General features: G+C 40.6%; 1 protein-coding gene across 3 annotated transcripts in view; it reads right to left on the reverse strand.

Moving 5' to 3' along the window:
- drosha (drosha ribonuclease III) overlaps window positions 1-18,486 on the reverse strand; it is a 183,368-nt gene that overhangs the window by 117,159 nt on the left and 47,723 nt on the right. For all 3 annotated transcript variants that reach the window (XM_066665982.1, XM_066665981.1, XM_066665980.1), the window contains exons 17-20: window positions 15,885-16,023; window positions 14,576-14,636; window positions 13,917-13,976; window positions 5,208-5,307 (exon numbers count right to left, since the gene is read on the reverse strand). In XM_066665982.1, the coding sequence (XP_066522079.1) occupies window positions 5,208-5,307; window positions 13,917-13,976; window positions 14,576-14,636; window positions 15,885-16,023 (360 nt within the window). The remainder of the gene's footprint in view (window positions 1-5,207; window positions 5,308-13,916; window positions 13,977-14,575; window positions 14,637-15,884; window positions 16,024-18,486) is intronic.

Raw genomic sequence — 18,486 nt, forward strand, 5'->3', positions numbered from 1 at the left:
ATAAAGACTAATCCAATCCAAATGGAGCTTTTGAATGAATACATTACACCCCATTTACCACAAGTGAACACAGTTCACCAGGATCTTAATAAAATGTGACATACTTTGTTCAAAATACCACAAGGATCAAACACTGATCACTGATATTATCTTGTCTGCCCTGTTCAGAACAACCAGTTTCAGCACCTGCTGAGAATGAGCCAGAGCCAAGCACTTAGGAGCAAGGAGCAGAAGCACTACCTTTTAGTCACTTTTACTTAGTTACTCTTTTTTCCATTTTTGCTTTCTCCAAATTTAATCATTCATTAATTCTTTGTCTGTGACCGTTTGTCCAGTTTAGGGTTGTGGTGGATCCGGAAACCACCCAGAATCACAGACTAAAGGCAGGAACACACACTGGACAGTGCGCCAGTCAATCACAGGGCAACACACACACACACCTGTTGTGTAGAGTTAAAAATGACAATTTTCGTTATTTAAAAAAAAAAATAACCCAAAAATTAAGTAGAAAGTTAAAAGTTTCACCATGCTGCCCCATATTTAATCAGTTTTTTTCTCATTTGCAACACGGATGTTTCATTAAGAACTGTGTTCTGTGTGGAAAAATAAGCATATTTTCACTTCATAAAAAAAAAAAATTAAATAGTAGTATACAGATGCATTTATTTTTCCTCCAATCTCAAAGCTGAAAAATCACAGATGTGAACATTCCAGTGTTTTAAATTTTTTAAAGTTTACTTTGTATGAGATGTCGTCACAACAATTCAACTATAATTAACCATGAGGGAAAGAGTTTCTGATGACATTTTCCCTGCATAGCACCACACCAGTGTGACATTTACTACTGTGTACCTAAACAAAGTCACACACAGACTGGAGTTTTGGATCAAGGACTTGAGCGCAGAACACTCAAGCATAGAAAATAGCAAGAAAGAAACGTCATCCCTTGGTATCCACAGGGACTTGTCCAAGGACCCTCTGCGAATACCAAAATAATTAGATGATCAATGCCTTATGTAAAATGGAATAGTATTCGAATTTAACGTATGCACATCTTCCTGGATACTGTTTATCATCTGTAGATTATGTGTAATACCTGATACAATGTAAAATGCAGCGCCAATAGTTATACTGTATGGAAACAAAGGGTGTGCTAAACAAAAATAATGTATTTACCTTTGTACAACACTACAATTTGTACATCTGCACACCTGACCTGCTTCACCTCAACATACTGTACACTTCCAAACTAAACACACACTATATAACAGTGCTGAAAATCACTGAAGTCTATATTTATTGCTAACTACAGTTTGCCCATTTAATTTTATCTCTTCTATCTGACCTGCAGCACTGTTCATGAATACACTCTCTATCTAACACCTAAGCACCGATTGTACTGTTTTTGTGTGTTCTTTGCACCATTTTATCTGTTTTCTTTTTATCTCTGCATCTGTGAATCAGCCAGATGGTGTTTTGTTATACTCTACAACCCTATATTTGTATAATAAATGTAAACTTATATAAACTCGAATTGAATTGCGCTGAATGAGATGCGAGACAAACAATGCTCACACAATGAGTGCCAGAGAGAGACTTAGTATGTATGGAATGGCAGAGGGCTACAGCAGATTTCATCTACACATCGCTTCATGCACCTGGATTCAGTGTAGTTCTCGAGTGGGACAAATTCCAGGTTTGCTTTTTAGATTTTATTTATTTATTTATTTTTAATATTTTCAATACGCAGTTGGTTAAATTTTTGCAAATACTGAAACTGTGGACCCTAAGAGCCAACACTTACTCTAAATTCTACTGGCACATTGTATTGGAATTGACTTTAAATATTAAGAGCAGTCAAAATTAACGTGTGGGATTTTAACTCGTTAATCTTTTTTGTTTTACTCTAATTAATCACTTTACCAAATTTGGACACAAATTTGTTAGCAGTTTTATTTGGCAATGTAAACACAGTGTCGCTACTGTTGAGTTCAGAATGTAGATTACTTTTTGTTTATGTTGATATGTATAAAATATCATAACTAACTATCACTATTATTACGAGCTGTGCTTTCATTCATTCATTCATTATCTTATCCAGTTCAGAGTCGCAGTGGGTCCTTCCTGGAATCAGTGGGTGCAAGGCAGAAATACACCCTGGAGGGGGCGCCAGTCCTTCCCAGGGCAACACACACACACACATTCACTCACACACGCACAGCTACGGCTATTTTGAGTCGCCAGTCCACCTACCAATGTGGTTTTTGGACTGTGGGATGAAACCAGAGACCCACGCAGACACAGGGGGAACACACCACACTCCTCACAGACAGTCACCCAGAGGAAACCCACGCAGACACAGGGAGAACACACCACACTCCTCACAGTCACCCGGAGCTGGAATCAAACCCGCAACCCCCAGGTCCCTGGAGCTGTGTGACTGCGACACTTCCTGCAGCACCACTGTGTCGCCCTACGAGCTGTGCTTTAGAATTAATATTCTCTACTAAAGCTTGTCTGATACTAAATCTCTCTCTGAAACTGTTACTCAGCAAATTAAGAGATTCTAATTCAAAAATCTACAATGAGATATTATAAAATAGTAAACAGAAGAGCTTCCTCTCATTAGTTAATATAAAATCTAAATGTAACTCGATTGTGTGGATCTTACATTACTTTAGTTTACATTTTAGTTTATATTTAAAGATCCATTATTAAAAGCTTCAGTCTTAAGATAGGACCATGAGATTAATCTCTATTAATCACAGTGAATTGTGCAATTTATTTGTTATTTTGTCATATTTTTAATTGATTGACAGCACTATAAAAAGTTCAGCATTAATTACTGAAAGGGTTGTGAGGAGAAAGCATGTGGGTGGAGCCTCTTTTACCTCTAATATGTGGAAGTTACAACTTGCTTGAGGACATTTCTTCAGCTTGCTTTCAACTCTAGTGTCCAGACCTCCACGTTTAAGGTTCTTTTATTGTGATCTTGATACCCCTCACATCAACCAATTCCATTTCAGACGTCACCCTAACAAAAATCCACGAAACAAATCTCCATTCTCTGCGTGTTACTGAACAAACAGAGCCCAGTCTTTCAAACCTAGAATCTCCATCTAATGGCCTCTCTCCTGGATGTAATTAAAGAAGATGCGTGTTGATACAATCCACATCCAGATTGTATTTGTCAAGTTCAGGAAGTGACCTTTGTAAACAGAACATTAATTCCCCAATTAACAAGGACATATGAGGCCTGCAGAGGGGCTTAGTAAAAAATGGTAAATTTATGCAAAGCAACATGGGCAGAGTGAGTCAGCTGCAGGTGTGTATGGTGTGTTATGAGAGCAATATACTCAGACAGGTGTAAATACATACAGCGTAAACTGCAAATGATCAGTGAGCATTCGTTTCTGTCGGATTAGCTTAAAAGGTATCTGTAGAATTTCTGGATAGTGTTTTATTTGCCAAAGACCCTTTTTTTCCCCTGAGTCTCTTTATCTTAAAGGGAAATCATCATGGAGCCTACCGACCTACGCACTGTGGATCAAGACCACCTAGTCTGTTCCTGTGGGCTGCCTAAGTCTGAAAACATGATAAAATGTGTCATTCCCATTTTGTGTTGCTTCTAATGTAGAATGATGAGACTTTAAAATAGCCCCTTCTCCTCATGTGAATCTCTCCAATCACAGAGCTGGATTCATGAGCACAACAATGAGGTTAAACAAAACAAAGCAAAACAAACACAAAGAGCACAGAGAAATAACAGAACTGTGAAAAAACAGAGAAAACAAGTATGGAGTGGGAACCACTAAAAACCAGAGCTCCTGCTCCTCACTCCTCAATCCTGGGCTCTTGCGCTGAACTGAGCTGTGGCTCATTCTTAATCAAAGAAGCAGGTGCTGAAACTTATTCGGAACAGAGATGTTTAGACAGGGGGAGAACGCTGCTGTGGTGTTTGATCTTTCTGGCATTTTGACTCACTAACGTTTCATTAAAACCCCAGGGCAGAATTTATGCCCCTTTAAGGGGACACATTATGAAAACTCATTTGTTCAGTGCATGTGCATATTAATTTGGGGATCTGGATGGGAAATGGTTATTGTGATTGTTATTTTTATTACCACTATATATACTACTACTGTTATTGCTATTGTTTCCATTTTGTATTCTATATTTATTAATCAATTTTATTTATTTTGATCGACTTATTGTTTGTTTTATAGCAGTGTAGTTATTTTTTCTCGCCCATGTTTATCTTATTTCCCTTTATATTTATTATTGTTATTTTTATTACTATTATACTTTATGCTAATTCTTCTTTTGAAAATTTCTAAAAAAAAAAAAAAAAAAAAAAAAAAAAAAAAAAAAAAATTAAATATACCCTACAAAAATTAAATAAATAAATAAAAAATAATTCACACCCACCATCTGTGTAAGCATTCTTTTATAATTTTAAGGTCAGGAAGCTGATATCAATGAAATGCAACAACACAATAGTGCTCACAGATTACGGTCCACTTGCCAGAATAGTTACATATCCATTTTACCAGCACTGAGATCTATTTAAAGAAGCAACACAGGATACACTTCAGAAGAAATTTTCATTCATCTGTGAACAAAGATGGGCCCATTTTATATCTTGCATAATTCAGAGTAGTATTAAAGATTAATGAAATATATTTTTGATTTAAGATTGATTTGATTTAATTAAGCTGCAGCTCACAATCGAGCAGAAATCTTTCAAATGAAATAAAATACAAGTATTCACACTGACAATATCAGTGGTCTACTCTAAAGGCCCTGCCTTCTCGATATATATATATATATATATATAAATGTATACTCGTAAAGAAACACAACTAAATTGAATATTAAATAATCAGCCAAAACATTAAAATTACCTCCTTAATTCTACACTTTTTGACCATTTCATCAGCTCCACTGACTATATAGTCCATCAGTTGCTCTGCATACTTATTTAGCCCCCATTCTCCCTGTTCATTCACATCTGACCACAGCAGGGCAGATATCACTTGGGTGGTGGAGCATTCTCAGAGTAACAATAAATATTTGAATAAATACCGCTTTTTGAGTGTCAAAATGACCTATCGCTCCTTTAAAGATATAAATACAATACGTTTTGATATAAAAAGGACCATTTAACCACACTCCAAATATCATTGTCTGCTTGTGAAAGGGCTCACCTTGGCTAGCATGGCTAGATGCTGATTCTGGACGATGGCGGTGCGATAGGTCGCTAACCCTCCCTCTTCCAGGTTTGGAAACAGGTAGTAGAGATGGACACTGCAAAAAGTAGGACAAAAAAAATCAGCCTCTTCTTCTCTGTAAGATACATGACTGATAATTAAGACTGAACTTTAAACCAGTAAAGGGAAAGGCAACATCCCATATAATGTTAATTTCATGTTAATAATGAAAATGAAGCTTTAACATTAAATATTACATTCATTCATTATCTGTAACCGCTTATCCAGTTCAGGGTCGCGGTGGGTCCGGAGACTACCTGGAATCACACACCCTGGAAGGGGCACCAGTCCTTCACAGGGCGACATACACACAAACTCACACAGACACACACACACACACACAAATTCACTCACAAAGATGGACACTTTTGAGTCACCAATCCACCTACCATTGTGTTTTTGGACTGTGGGAGGATACCGGAGCACCCGGAGGAAACACACACAGACACAGGGAGAACACACCACACTCCTCACAGACAGTCACCCAGAGGAAACCCACGCAGACACAGGGAGAACACACCACACTCCTCACAGATAGTCACCCGGAGGAAACCCACACAGACACGGGGAGAAGACACCACACTCCTCACAGACAGTCACCCAGAGGAAACCCACGCAGACACAGAGAGAACACACCAAACTCCTCATAGACAGTCATCTGGAGGAAACCCACGCAGACAGAGGGAGAACACACCACACTCCTCACAGACAGTCACCTGGAGGAAACACACACAGACACAGGGAGAACACACCACACTCCTCACAGACAGTCACCCGGAGGAAACCCACGCAGACACAGGGAGAACATACCACACTCCTCACAGACAGTCACCCGGAGGAAACCCACACAGACACGGGGAGAAGACACCACACTCCTCACAGACAGTCACCCAGAAGAAACCCACGCAGACACAGGAAGAACACATCACACTCCTCACAGACAGTCACCCGGAGGAAACCCACGCAGACACGGGGAGAACACACCACACTGCTCACAGACAGTCACCCAGAGGAAATCCACGCAGACACAGGGAGAACACACCACACTCCTCACAGACAGTCACCCAGAGGAAATCCACGCAGACACAGGGAGAACACACCACACTCCTCACAGACAGTGACCCGGAGCGGGACTCGAACCCACAACTTCCAGGTCCCTGGAGCTGTGAGACTGCGACACATTACCTGCAGCACCACCGTGCCGCCTTAAATATTATTTCTGGAGAATTATGAAGAAATAATGATGAATTGATTAATAATCAATACATGACTAATATGTTTGTTAAATATTAGCAAAGATAAATTTATTTTTAAATATATTTCATGTAGTGTATTAGTCACCAGTGTCACAGACAATACACCAACATTAATTAATTATTAATAAAGTGTAGCCAGGCAACAAAGCAGTATATTGCATATTTATCCCATAAAAAGTTCAGTAGGCTCTTTGTTCAGTATGAAGGGTGGGGGGGGGGGGTGGAGCCTGTTTTTAACTCTATCATTCTAATTTGTGGAAAAAAAATAAATAAATACAAAAAAAACACTGTCATTAATAATTTTTACATCACCATATTTCAAACTCTCTTTATGCCTTCTAATTAAACCACACATTTTTGTTATTATGTCTTTAAGACTGAAACATGTAAAATGTTCTGGCTGCTCCAGACTGGAATACTTCTTGTGAGGAGAGCATGGCAATGGAGGGCTATACTATTTTTGGATGAGAATGTTTATGTATAAACAAGTATTGTTTATGTAACACTGCAAAAACAAAACATGAGACAACAAATACAGTGGGTTGTGACATAAGACACAAATAGAACAAATAATCCTGGTTTTGTGATGTCACAAAAAAAATTAATTAAATGCAAAAAGGTGACTGTTTTGTGACATAAAAAACAAACAAACATGAAACTTGGTTGGGTTGTGACATCACAAAAACGTTTTTGTATGGTGGGGCCCATACATAGTGTGAATTACATGTAATTACATGAATACCATCGTAAACCATTGTAGATGTAATCGAGTTTATATAAGTGAGAAGGAAGAATAAACTTTCAAACTGAAAAATGTCCACCGTTGTGCTGCCCTACACTCCGGCATTTGTGTCAAAGACAGCCCTCTCAGTGACCTCAGGAGATATTCTTGTGATTAGCCAGGTGCGAGTAATCTACGATTATTCCAGGCCTAATTTTTTATGACCCGAAATGTCTTCATCTACATGTTTTGTACCTGATATTTTTTTACCTGAAATTTGGGACAAAAATGTCAATAACTACAAATTTCAGACTTTTTTTTTTCTTTCAGGTTCTAGTGACACTTATCTCCACATCTTTCCTGCCCATAAAGCTACATCAAATTAAAAGTTTAAAAATAAACAAATAGTTAAAAACAGAGACAGAAGACAATGTAGGTAAAAGATAGTGAGGGAGATTGAGTGAAAATTAGTAACACTCAAAGTAACAACTTTATAAAAATCTATGCAGTAATGTACTGTAATTTTTCACATATTTTCCTATTTTACGTATTTTTAGCCCATCTGCAATAGTTCTCTCTCTCTCTCTCTCTCTCTCACACACACAGAGAGAGTGAGTGAGAGCGAGAGAGAGAGAGAGAGAGAGAGAGAGAGAGAGACAGAGAGAGAGAGAGAGAGAGGGTTTTTCACATCCACTGACAGACCTAGCCAAACTCAAGCAACCTCACGACTAATCACATACTTGCTCGTGCCATTTCCTTTCCTGGAAAATGACTCATTGCTACTCTTTAGACACTTTGTGTGCGTGTGTGTGTGTGTGTGAGAGAGAGAGAGAGAGAGAGAGAGAGAGAGAGAGAGAGAGAGCGAGAGGGGGAATTGGGAGGGGGTGGGGGCTTTCATTCATAACAATCACACACAGGAACATAACATACCAGTGTAAATAGTGATAGAAAAACTGGAATAGAGCGATGAAGGACGTAGGGAGGGACCTTGAGAGAGAAAGCTGGGCTTTGGAGAAGGCTGTGACATTTTAACACCAATTTAACATTGCTTTAAAAGCCCTGCGGTCTGAAAACTGGACTGAAAACAGCGCTTCAATAGTAGTGGGCAATATTGAAGAAATTCAATTGCGTGGTTTAAATTTAGCTCAATGAGTAATATAAATGCCACACACAGAGTTCAGATTTAGTATTTTCACTTCTCTAGAACCAGTGGATGAGCAGGTTGTCCATAAACTTTTGGCTTTATAGGATATACATTAATTAAAAAATTATTTTGCTCCAGTCTGGTCTCCTGGGAAGGCTTTCCACTAATTAAAAGAAAATTTCGGTGAAGATCTGCTGGCACTGAGCCACGTAAGCAGGTCAGCTACTGAGACTGGATGATTAGTTCTAGATCACAAACACAATTCCAACTCACAACTAAAGGCAGTGTGTGAAGCTCAGTGCTGGGGGCTTTAAAATGGTGAACTTAGGCTCATGTGCAGCTGCTCCAAAGCATCTCATATTCTTTCTTCCTTCACAGAAAGTAATAAAAACAGATTTATTAACACTTTTCATTTCATAATTCACTTATGTCTGTAAGCGTTTATCCAGATCAGGTTCGCGGTGGGTCCGGAGCCTACCCAGAATCACTGGGCCCAAGGCAGGAACACACTAGGGGACGCCAGTCCTTCACAGGGCGATACACACTCACACATTCACTCACACCTACGGACACTTTTGAGTCGCCAATCCACCAACCAACGTGTGTTTTTGGACTGTGGGAGGAAACCGGAGCACCCGGAGGAAACCCACACAGACACAGGGAGAGCACACCAAACTCCTCACAGACAGTCACTCGGAGGAAACCCACGGACACAGGGAGAACACACCAAACTCCTCACACAATCAAAAACTCCAGGTCCCTGGAGCTGTGTGACTGAGACACTACCTGCTGCGCCACCTTGCCACCATCATTTCATAATGAAAATTTGTTTTCTTACAAAATAAAAAAGCCTGGACCAGTCCGTAGCCATGTCCTAAGCTTTGTATATACAAAGTGCTCACTTAGATTTTTTTGTATTGCTCTTGTGCTTTTACTACTTTCAGAGCTTGTTAGTAGGGTTTCCTTAGATCCATTGTACACATGGCAAGAGGGGACTCTTCTTCAGTCTTCTACTGTCATCTCTGCGGCTTAATCTCTGCAGGGTCATCTCTGCGGTATGACCAAAAAGTACATGGACCCCAGTCCGTTTCCATGTCCTAAACACCTCAAATTATAACCGAAAGTGCCTGGACCAGTCCGTTCTCATATCCTAAACAACTCAAATTATAACCAAAAAAAGCATGGACCAGTCCGTTACCATGTCCTAAACACCTCAAATTATAATCAAACAAGCATGGATCAGTCCATTACCATGTCCTAAACACCTCAAATTATAACCAAAAAAGCATGGACCAGTCCGTTCTCATATCCTAATCACCTCAAATTATAACCAAAAAAGCATGGATCAGTCCATTACCATGTCCTAAACACCTCAAATTATAACCAAAAAAGCATGGACCAGTCCGTTCTCATATCCTAAACACCTCAAATTATAACCGAATGTGCCTGGACCAGTCCGTTCTCATATCCTAAACACCTCAAATTATAACCGAATGTGCCTGGACCAGTCCGTTCTCATATCCTAAACACCTCAAATTATAACCAAAAAAGCATGGACCAGTCCGTTCTCATATCCTAAACACCTCAAATTATAACCGAATGTGCCTGGACCAGTCCGTTCTCATATCCTAAACACCTCAAATTATAACCAAAAAAGCATGGACCAGTCCGTTACCATGTCCTAAACACGTCAAATTATAACCAAAAAAGCATGGACCAGTCCGTTACCATGTCCTAAAGGTCCAAAGGTCCAAGTCCATGGATCACCCTCTATGTCCATGAAGGGCATAAAAGTCACATGAATTCTGATCCAGCTGTTTCGACAGAGTTGCATTGCCCCACACTGGATATGGGCCACTTTCCCCTGTTGTGTGAACATGAGCATGAGGTCAGGGATAGACCATACAAAGTGTTCCCTGATGTTCTGGTCTTGCGTGGAGCTTTAAGGCAATATGCATCGCTAAGGGCTGACATAAATCTGGGCGGGTAGTAAAATGGACGCCAAGTCAGTTCACTAAATCTTCAGAGATGCAGACTTGTTCGGTTGGAGGAGTTCAGTGTTGCAACATGTGCATCTGCATCTCATCTAAAGACCATATAAACATGTGCTGGTGCCAGTGCTGCACCCAGAAGCGATGGGCTAATTCATTTCACAGCTCAGAGGAAGTGGCCTCTCAGTAGATCAATCCAGCTGTTGAGGGGCATGTTGGACATGCTGACCGGACAAGATGGTTATGTATTATTCACAAGCTCGGGGAGGACAGCTCCAGCATTGAGTGGACAATCCAGCTGAACAGTACTAGACCGTTATCCCAGATAGCACAAACCTACAGAGCTGCAAAACTGGGCTTTCTGTCCCCTTACACTTCCACACACTGGCCAATATATTAGAAACACCCCTCGTCTTACACTTCCACACACTGGCCAATATATTAGAAACACCCCTCGTCTTACACTTCCACACACTGGCCACTTTATTAGAAACACCCCTCATCTTACACTTCCACACACTGGCCAATATATTAGAAACACCCCTCGTCTTACACTTCCACACACTGGCCGCTTTATTAGAAACACCCCTCATCTTACACTTCCACACACTGGCCGCTTTATTAGAAACACCCCTCGTCTTACACTTCCACACACTAGCCACTTTATTAGAAACACCCCTGGTATTATATTTCCCCACATTGGCCACTTTATTAGAAACCCTCCCATTACATCCACTGACTGGCAAGTTTATTAAAAACATTTAATTTATATTATGATATATTATATTTTCAGAAAAAAACAGCTCTGTGGTCAGAACCACCATAATGGCTAACCACCATTAAGAGAGTGCACCAGTGATTCCCAACCTTGGTTCTGGAGTACCTCCTGTCCTGCACACCCCATCAAAACAACTCCAAATAACAACAGTGCACTGAGCTGAAGTGTGTTTCAGAGTAGGGAAAAATAAATTTGAAGATTGTGGGGTCTTGCAGGACCTGTAGACTAGAGAAGACCTAAATGTGTGCATCAGCAAATGAGTTACAGTCTTTAATCAGTCACCAACAAAGAGGAGCTACAAGAAAATTATTTGGAAAGAATCCCATAGGATAAAACAGTGGCTAACCAAACCTAGCTTTTCTGGTGCCTCTCACCATCCTCAGTGCTTGAGAAGTGGCCGTGTTATCTCCGTCCGAGCAGCAGTTTCCACCAACCGCAGTCCCTGTCTCCATCTGCCCTCACCATTCGTTATTCAGGATAATGAGGTCTATGCTCAGCCACTCAGCAGGAGCTCTGTCCCCATATGGCTCCGACATATTTAACACCTCTTTATACCAGTGGAGGGACTCAACCTATAGCACTTTAGCTTACTTTCCTTTCACTTGAGCCTGATTTATTCAGATGTTAATAGTACTTAAAGAACCTAAAATGAAGACCTAGTAATACAAGGTGACCTCCTGGGCTTTGCCCGCATGGCTTCCTTTCATTCTCAAATGGTCTCTACGTTTCTCCACTTATAACAGCAGTGTAGTATAACTGCTTCCCAACAGCCAGGAACAGCGCAACTATTAATCATTCGTCCACGGATTGTTGTAATGAAAATAAAGATACTTTTATGGTCATTGCACAACATGATAAGAAAATAGTGCCTTTGCTTTGCATTTAAACCATTTTGGGGGGCCAAATCACACACACAGAGACACACAAAATCCATTCCAGCAACTAAGGTGCAGTTTAGGATTAATATGCCTTGCTCAATGAACCTCAACCATGGATGTTGAGGGAGGAGACAGTGCTGCTTCTTTACTTACCCCGCCCCCGTTTTTCCTGCCAATTGAGGGGATGGAACTGGCAACCATTCTACCCCAATCCCACTTCTCTAACCTTCAAGCCCAGTTTATATTTCTGCATTGAACCTACGCCATAGGCAACGCATCGCTGTGGACCCTACGCCATAGCCTGACGCTCACCTCTCCAGAAATCTAACTACATGTCACATCTACGCAGCCCTCAATGACTGTGATGCAGACAGCATCAAATTCACAGAGAGAAATTTCCTCAGACATGGTGTGCACATCAGGGATGAATAAAAAGTTTGAACAAAGTAAAAATACAGATGTCTCCAGGGATAAAATAACAAGGAGCGGTACCATGTGGGAAAAACATGACGGTTTTATATTTGTTTTTTTTCTGGCACCTCATATAAACTATACTCTGTCCCAAAAGATGACCTACTCCGTAAATAGTGCACTTTAAAGATTTACACAAGTAATTCTACTACACCACTACATTGTGTACTACATAGTGTAGAGGAAGATGTTTGAGATTCAGCCCCAGTGGCACAGCAGTGCAATTGCAGAGCAACACAGACATCAACGCAAAAGTATAAATGCTCACAATGGTGTAGGGCTCTTGCGTAGCATACAGCGTACACTCTGCGTCAAGTCAACGCAGAAGTATAAATCGGCCTTTAGGCCACGGCTGCCCCAAGACTCAAAAGTGGGGCTAAATTAAACAAAATTTAATTTAAATTAAAATGCTGTAGGCTGAAAGGGTGGGGCTCAACTCTCCAACACTGATTTTTTTTTACCATGTCCCTTTAAGTATAATTTCTCAGAGCTGCCTGGAAGGAATAAAAACTAAAAGCACACACATTTGCTTTACTTATCCACAACCAGCGAGTGTTGATTTAGTTTTAATTCTTGAAATTGCGTCTTGAAGTTGAAAGTTATGAAAAACAGAAACAGAGCATGAGGGCTGTGTGCAGGACTGGCTAATTATTTTTGGTGAGGTTTAACGTAAGAACTCAAATAAAAGATACCTTTATAGTGAGAAAGAATATCAATAAAGGCTGTCCATCTCCTGCGGATTTCTCGAACCCTCCAATCTGCTAATGAACAGATGAAAGTCAGAGTCCTGCTCTTTCTCTGTGTTTCTGTGTGCGTCTGGGCCTCCACGCTCGTTTAATAATAGCTATATGTAATTAGCGTAGCGGCGGGCCGAGCACTTGGAGGCATGGGGAGCCTTCACCTACAAGTCAATACTACTGGCAGCATCCAGCCGGCTAATTACCAGTTGTCATGGAGAATTTCAGCCTTTAAATGAGGGAATGGGGGAAATGTGGAGGGAGGAAAAAAATATCAGAATACCAATTACTGAAAGTGCTGAAAGAGTGGAGAGAGAGGAGAGAGGGAGGGAGGGACAGAGTGGAGAGAGGGAGAGAGATGGAGAGAGTGAGAAAGAAGGAGGGAGTCACAGAGAGAGAGAGAGAGAGAGAGAGGGTGTTGGAATAGAGTGAAGTATGAAAGGAGTGAGAAAACAGTGAATGGATGGACAGGAATGGAGAGAGGGAGGGATTAAAGGAGGAAGATAGGGTAGGAGAGAGAGAGTGAGACATTGCACAGGCAAGAATGGAAAGAGGGAGGGAGATAGGGAAGGAAGGGAGGGAGCAACGGATAGAGAGTCAGAGTGAGAGAGAGAGAGAGAGAGAGAGAGAGAGAGAGAGAGAGAGAGTAAATGTCCATCAGGATTCTGACCTGGTGAGGAACTCCACCACAGCATCACCGAGAAACTCTAACCGCTCATTATGATTAATCCTGTCAGAGAGATACAGACAGAGAGGGCTTTTTAACACACAAACACACATACACACACGTGTACTGTGCAAGTCGGAGACTGCCCTTCATTTGCAAGCAATATGTCCTGAAATATGAATAATTTGTACTTTAGTGAACACACACGTGTGTATATCATATTCATTTGAATATCATATTCATTCATAATTATCCAGTTCAGGGTTGCGGTGGGTCCGGAGCCTACCCAGAATCACTGTGTGCAAGGAAGGAACACACCCTGGAGGGGGCGCCAGTCCTTCACAGGGCAATACACACACACACGGGCACTTTTGAGTCGCCAATCCACCTACCAATGTGTGCTTTTGGTCTGTGGTAGACTCCTCACAGACAGTCACCCAGAGTAGGACTTAAACCTACAACCTCCAGGCTCCTGGAGCTGTGTGACTGTGACACTACCTGCTGCACCACCGCCCATGTATCATATTAATTTATTTATATATAATATATTTTTTTTTTTTTTATAAACAAATATGTGAGAATATCTTTTAAAAATGTTAAAAAAATAAATTCATAAATCAAACAATTAATCCCAGACTACACCATACATTTTCAGCACTTACCGGGAGGGGGTGGGGTCATCCTGGCCCAGCCGTGACATAATGTTAATCAGAGTGTTAATTCCTGACAAAAGGAGACACAACAGTAAGACAAAGAATATGAGCCTTCAAACAAAATTCCATCGCTCATGGAGTGTGCACATAACAATATTAACAATATTTTTCAAGTCCCAGTCCCAGAGGCCACAAAGAGAAACGTTCTCCACCAAGAGTAAAGTAAATGTTCACACTTTCACAATTCTTTGAACTGTCGTGTCTCCAGATTTTAAGTGATTTGCATGGAGTACAAAAGATTTGTCACTTATCAATGTCATTTGCCGCCTGCAACCAAATTGAGGTTTTAAAAAAAAATAAATAAATAAAAATAATAATAATTCCCCATGTTCGCTCAGGAAACGACAGGTTGCCTATTGCTCTGTCACATTCAAGAGTGAGTGTAAGGTTACAGGCCATTTCACACTATGACGCAACAGACCGACAGATGACCAGTCACAGACCAGAATGACAAGGTATATTAAGCAGTAGCCTGTGTGACAAAAACACCTGGACATGTGTCCACATAAAGTGCCTTTAGATTGTGCCTAGCAATGCCCCACTGTCTTTGTATGACCTCTAGCTTGCTCTCACTGCAACCCACTCAAACTAAAAACAGACCATTCCCTTTGTTTTTACTAACCTTGACAGTGATGCTCAAGATCTGTCCGCCAATGTGCAGACCACAGAACAAGTCATCATTTACATGCAGCAGATGTTTTGACAGACACAATTGTAAACACAAGTGTTTGGTGACTCATGGAACAAGGCAGGTGTGTAAGTGACCTTGACGTGTTCATTGAGCCTTATTCCAAAGCCCCTCAGTAAAGTAGTAAAAGCCGTTACATTTGTTTTGGTTATATTTTTGTTTGTTCGATCATTAAAAAAAATTGTTTATCTGCAGTTTTGGTCCCAATTATCAGTGGTCATCAGTGAATTCCATACTTTCAGTGAATCCCCGCCAATCACACACAGCCTTGGGAGGGCGGAGGTTAAACACATGCTGCCTCTAAGACCCTTTAAGCCGAACCACTGCTTCTTTTTAAACTGCCACTGATGCAATGACAATGAAAAGTTTAGCACCTCTGTGAGAAACGCAAAGTACCCAGATGTGTCATAACAGCAGACAAGCATCCAAATTTGCCAGCACTGCAGCTGTGATAGGGGAACAGGGCTATGAACCGGCCTTGGATGGCTGAAGCTTCACCTGGAACTGCCTAGACCACTGACCACTTGGGAGTCTGGGTTTGGTTAGTTGGCTCTGCAAAGGAATACTAACCTTTCTTCCTCATGTACATATGATGGACTTTCCTGTCACCGTATTTGGGCTGCCGGATGCCGCAGTTGGATAGAGAGTTACGAGCGTGGTCAGGGTTCATCCCAAAGTTCAGGTGATGACTGGGGTGGGTCATCGCCAGCTGAGTAAAAAAAAAGAAACAAAAGAAATTGAAGATATAAGAAATAAATAAATGAGGAAAAGCTAAAGTGTAATGCTAATTGACACTCAGTATATCATTACAAACTAGCAAAATAGTAAAGAAACAACTCAAGCTCAAATGCAGTTGCCTTCGGATTGTGTCTAACAATTCACCCTTGCCCTTTTATGACCTCTCTCCTGCTCTGATTGCAGCCCACTCATACAAGGAACTGACTTTTGCCATATTTATTGCTTAGAAAAACAGCCAAACATTGACAATGATGCCCAAACTTTCATAAAACTACTATACATCCGCCTACAACAGTTTAGCCTCCCAATTAAATCAGAATTTATAAGCCAATCAGAAAAGAGTTCCCTTAAACATACAACATTCAGGAAGGTGCTGTAACAAAAAAAAAAAAAAAAAAACAAAAAAAAAAAAAAAAAAACTAGGGCTTTAACTATAACTTTAACTAAGACTTCAAGGCCTTGTCTACACGTACATGAGCATTTTTTAAAATGTAGACCTTTCTTCTTTTTTGGCCTTTTGTTTATTTGTAAACTGTGTTTAGGTCACTGAAAACTGACCTTTTGGAATAATCTGTCCAGGATGAAGTGACATGATGTCTGTCCCAAAACCTACTGAGCTGCCTAATTAGGAAGAAAATCTGAATAGGTGGAAGTAGTGCTTGCGTTGCATCATGGGATTGCCTTAGCAGCTGAGGAACGGTTTGATGCTGCCTTAAAATTCAGCCAGATTAAGGTATCTCAGTAGGCAGCATATTTAAGGTGTCTAAGAATTGGGACAGCCTACGAGTGGGGAGAGTGCACACTCTGATGTAAAATGCTCTCTATGTAGACAGCTCACTAGGTTTTGGGACAGGCCCTTTTTCTTGTAACAACAAGAGCCAGTTTACACCTGACATTAACGTGTGTTTTCAGTGAATCACATTTGGATTTCACTTGTCTGCATGAAAATCCAAGTGTAAATACCCCCAAGACCCATTGTGATCTGATTAGGTTCGGATCACTCAAACCACATTCAGAGACTGATCTCGCCCACTTTTAACGCAAGTGTGAACAAAATACAATGCATGTGTCTGGGTATAGTTACATGAGTGGAAACAGATTGGTTGAGAGTGGGTATAATGCAGGGGAGTTGTTTATCTGCAGATGTCTGTCATTGCATGCGAAAGAATGACAGAAATTCCACGTAAATCACATTGTGTGTTGACCTTATACAAGCTCCAGTTATGTCATTGTTATTTCACTTGTTTTTAGAGCGTAAGAGACTACAATAACAACTCACATATTCCATTGTGTTGCTGTTTTCATCCTGTTTATGGGGCAGAGAGTCTGATCACACTGGCTCTGAACTTGGGGTGTTTAACCTTCTTGAAAGCTGTGTTCAAAACTAAATTCACCTGTTTTGGCTTTAAGTTAAACAAAGTAGTTCTTCTCGAATCAGGCTAGACCTCAAATGTTTCCCACTACCTTATGTAAAACAATACAGACGTCGCAGATTTCGTTTTAGTTGTGGATTATGATGTAAATGGTTATTATGTAATGGTTTGAGAATGTATAACATACTTAAAGCACCAGGTGAAAGTGTGTTTACAGCCAGTTACAGGATGTATATGTTGATGTGTAAATAATATGTATGTCATCTAGTCAGGCTGGGGAAACATTGATGAGTGTAAACAGAATCTCGTCATATCCCGATACTATCTGGATGCAATTTGGTGCACTGGTGGATGCAGCCAAAATAGTGTGGAATGTCAGAATAGGCTACGGAGGTCACTGCTACATCCAGCACTCCCACCACATAAACCCCACCGCCAGTGCCACAGCCGGTTTTTGTATGAGACCAGAATGGACCTCTAGTTCGAGGGAAAACAAAGTAGGTGTTGCAGAAAAATAGTGAAAACATTCATTGGTCAAGGACATCTCTTTTGTCGTTGAGGTAGCTGCTTTGCCTGCATATTGAAAGGTAGAACAGTGTTTTTATGTTTGCATGTGGACAGATTGATTTTTTTTTTTAAACAATGTTTATTTGGACAGTTTCAGGTGCCAGGAGCTCTGGAAACATCTGCACTCGCAATGTGCTTGTGCTGAAATTGGGATGGAGGTCAGGTCACATCTCCAGAGGTAATAGAATATAATAAATCTGCAATACGGTTTCCACACACTCCCACAGCTTTGTATCACAAAGCCAGTCTCTGTGGACCCTGGAATTGAACAGAAGGAGGGGGGCATCAGTTTGGATATATATATAAAATTACTAATCCAACTCTCTCTGCTACCACACCTTCAAACCTGTTCTTTTCCTTTTTATGACACTGTGCACTAAAATCAATTTCAAGCTCCAGTGAAATATTCATTTAAAAATGGCCGCTTTTAAAAATTATATGTTTTTTTTTTCCCCCAATTTCGAAAGGGTCTCTTCACTCACATCTTGAAGTAC

This window comes from Hoplias malabaricus, chromosome 3 (assembly GCF_029633855.1).
Source record: "Hoplias malabaricus isolate fHopMal1 chromosome 3, fHopMal1.hap1, whole genome shotgun sequence".
NCBI classification, from domain to species: domain Eukaryota; kingdom Metazoa; phylum Chordata; class Actinopteri; order Characiformes; family Erythrinidae; genus Hoplias; species Hoplias malabaricus.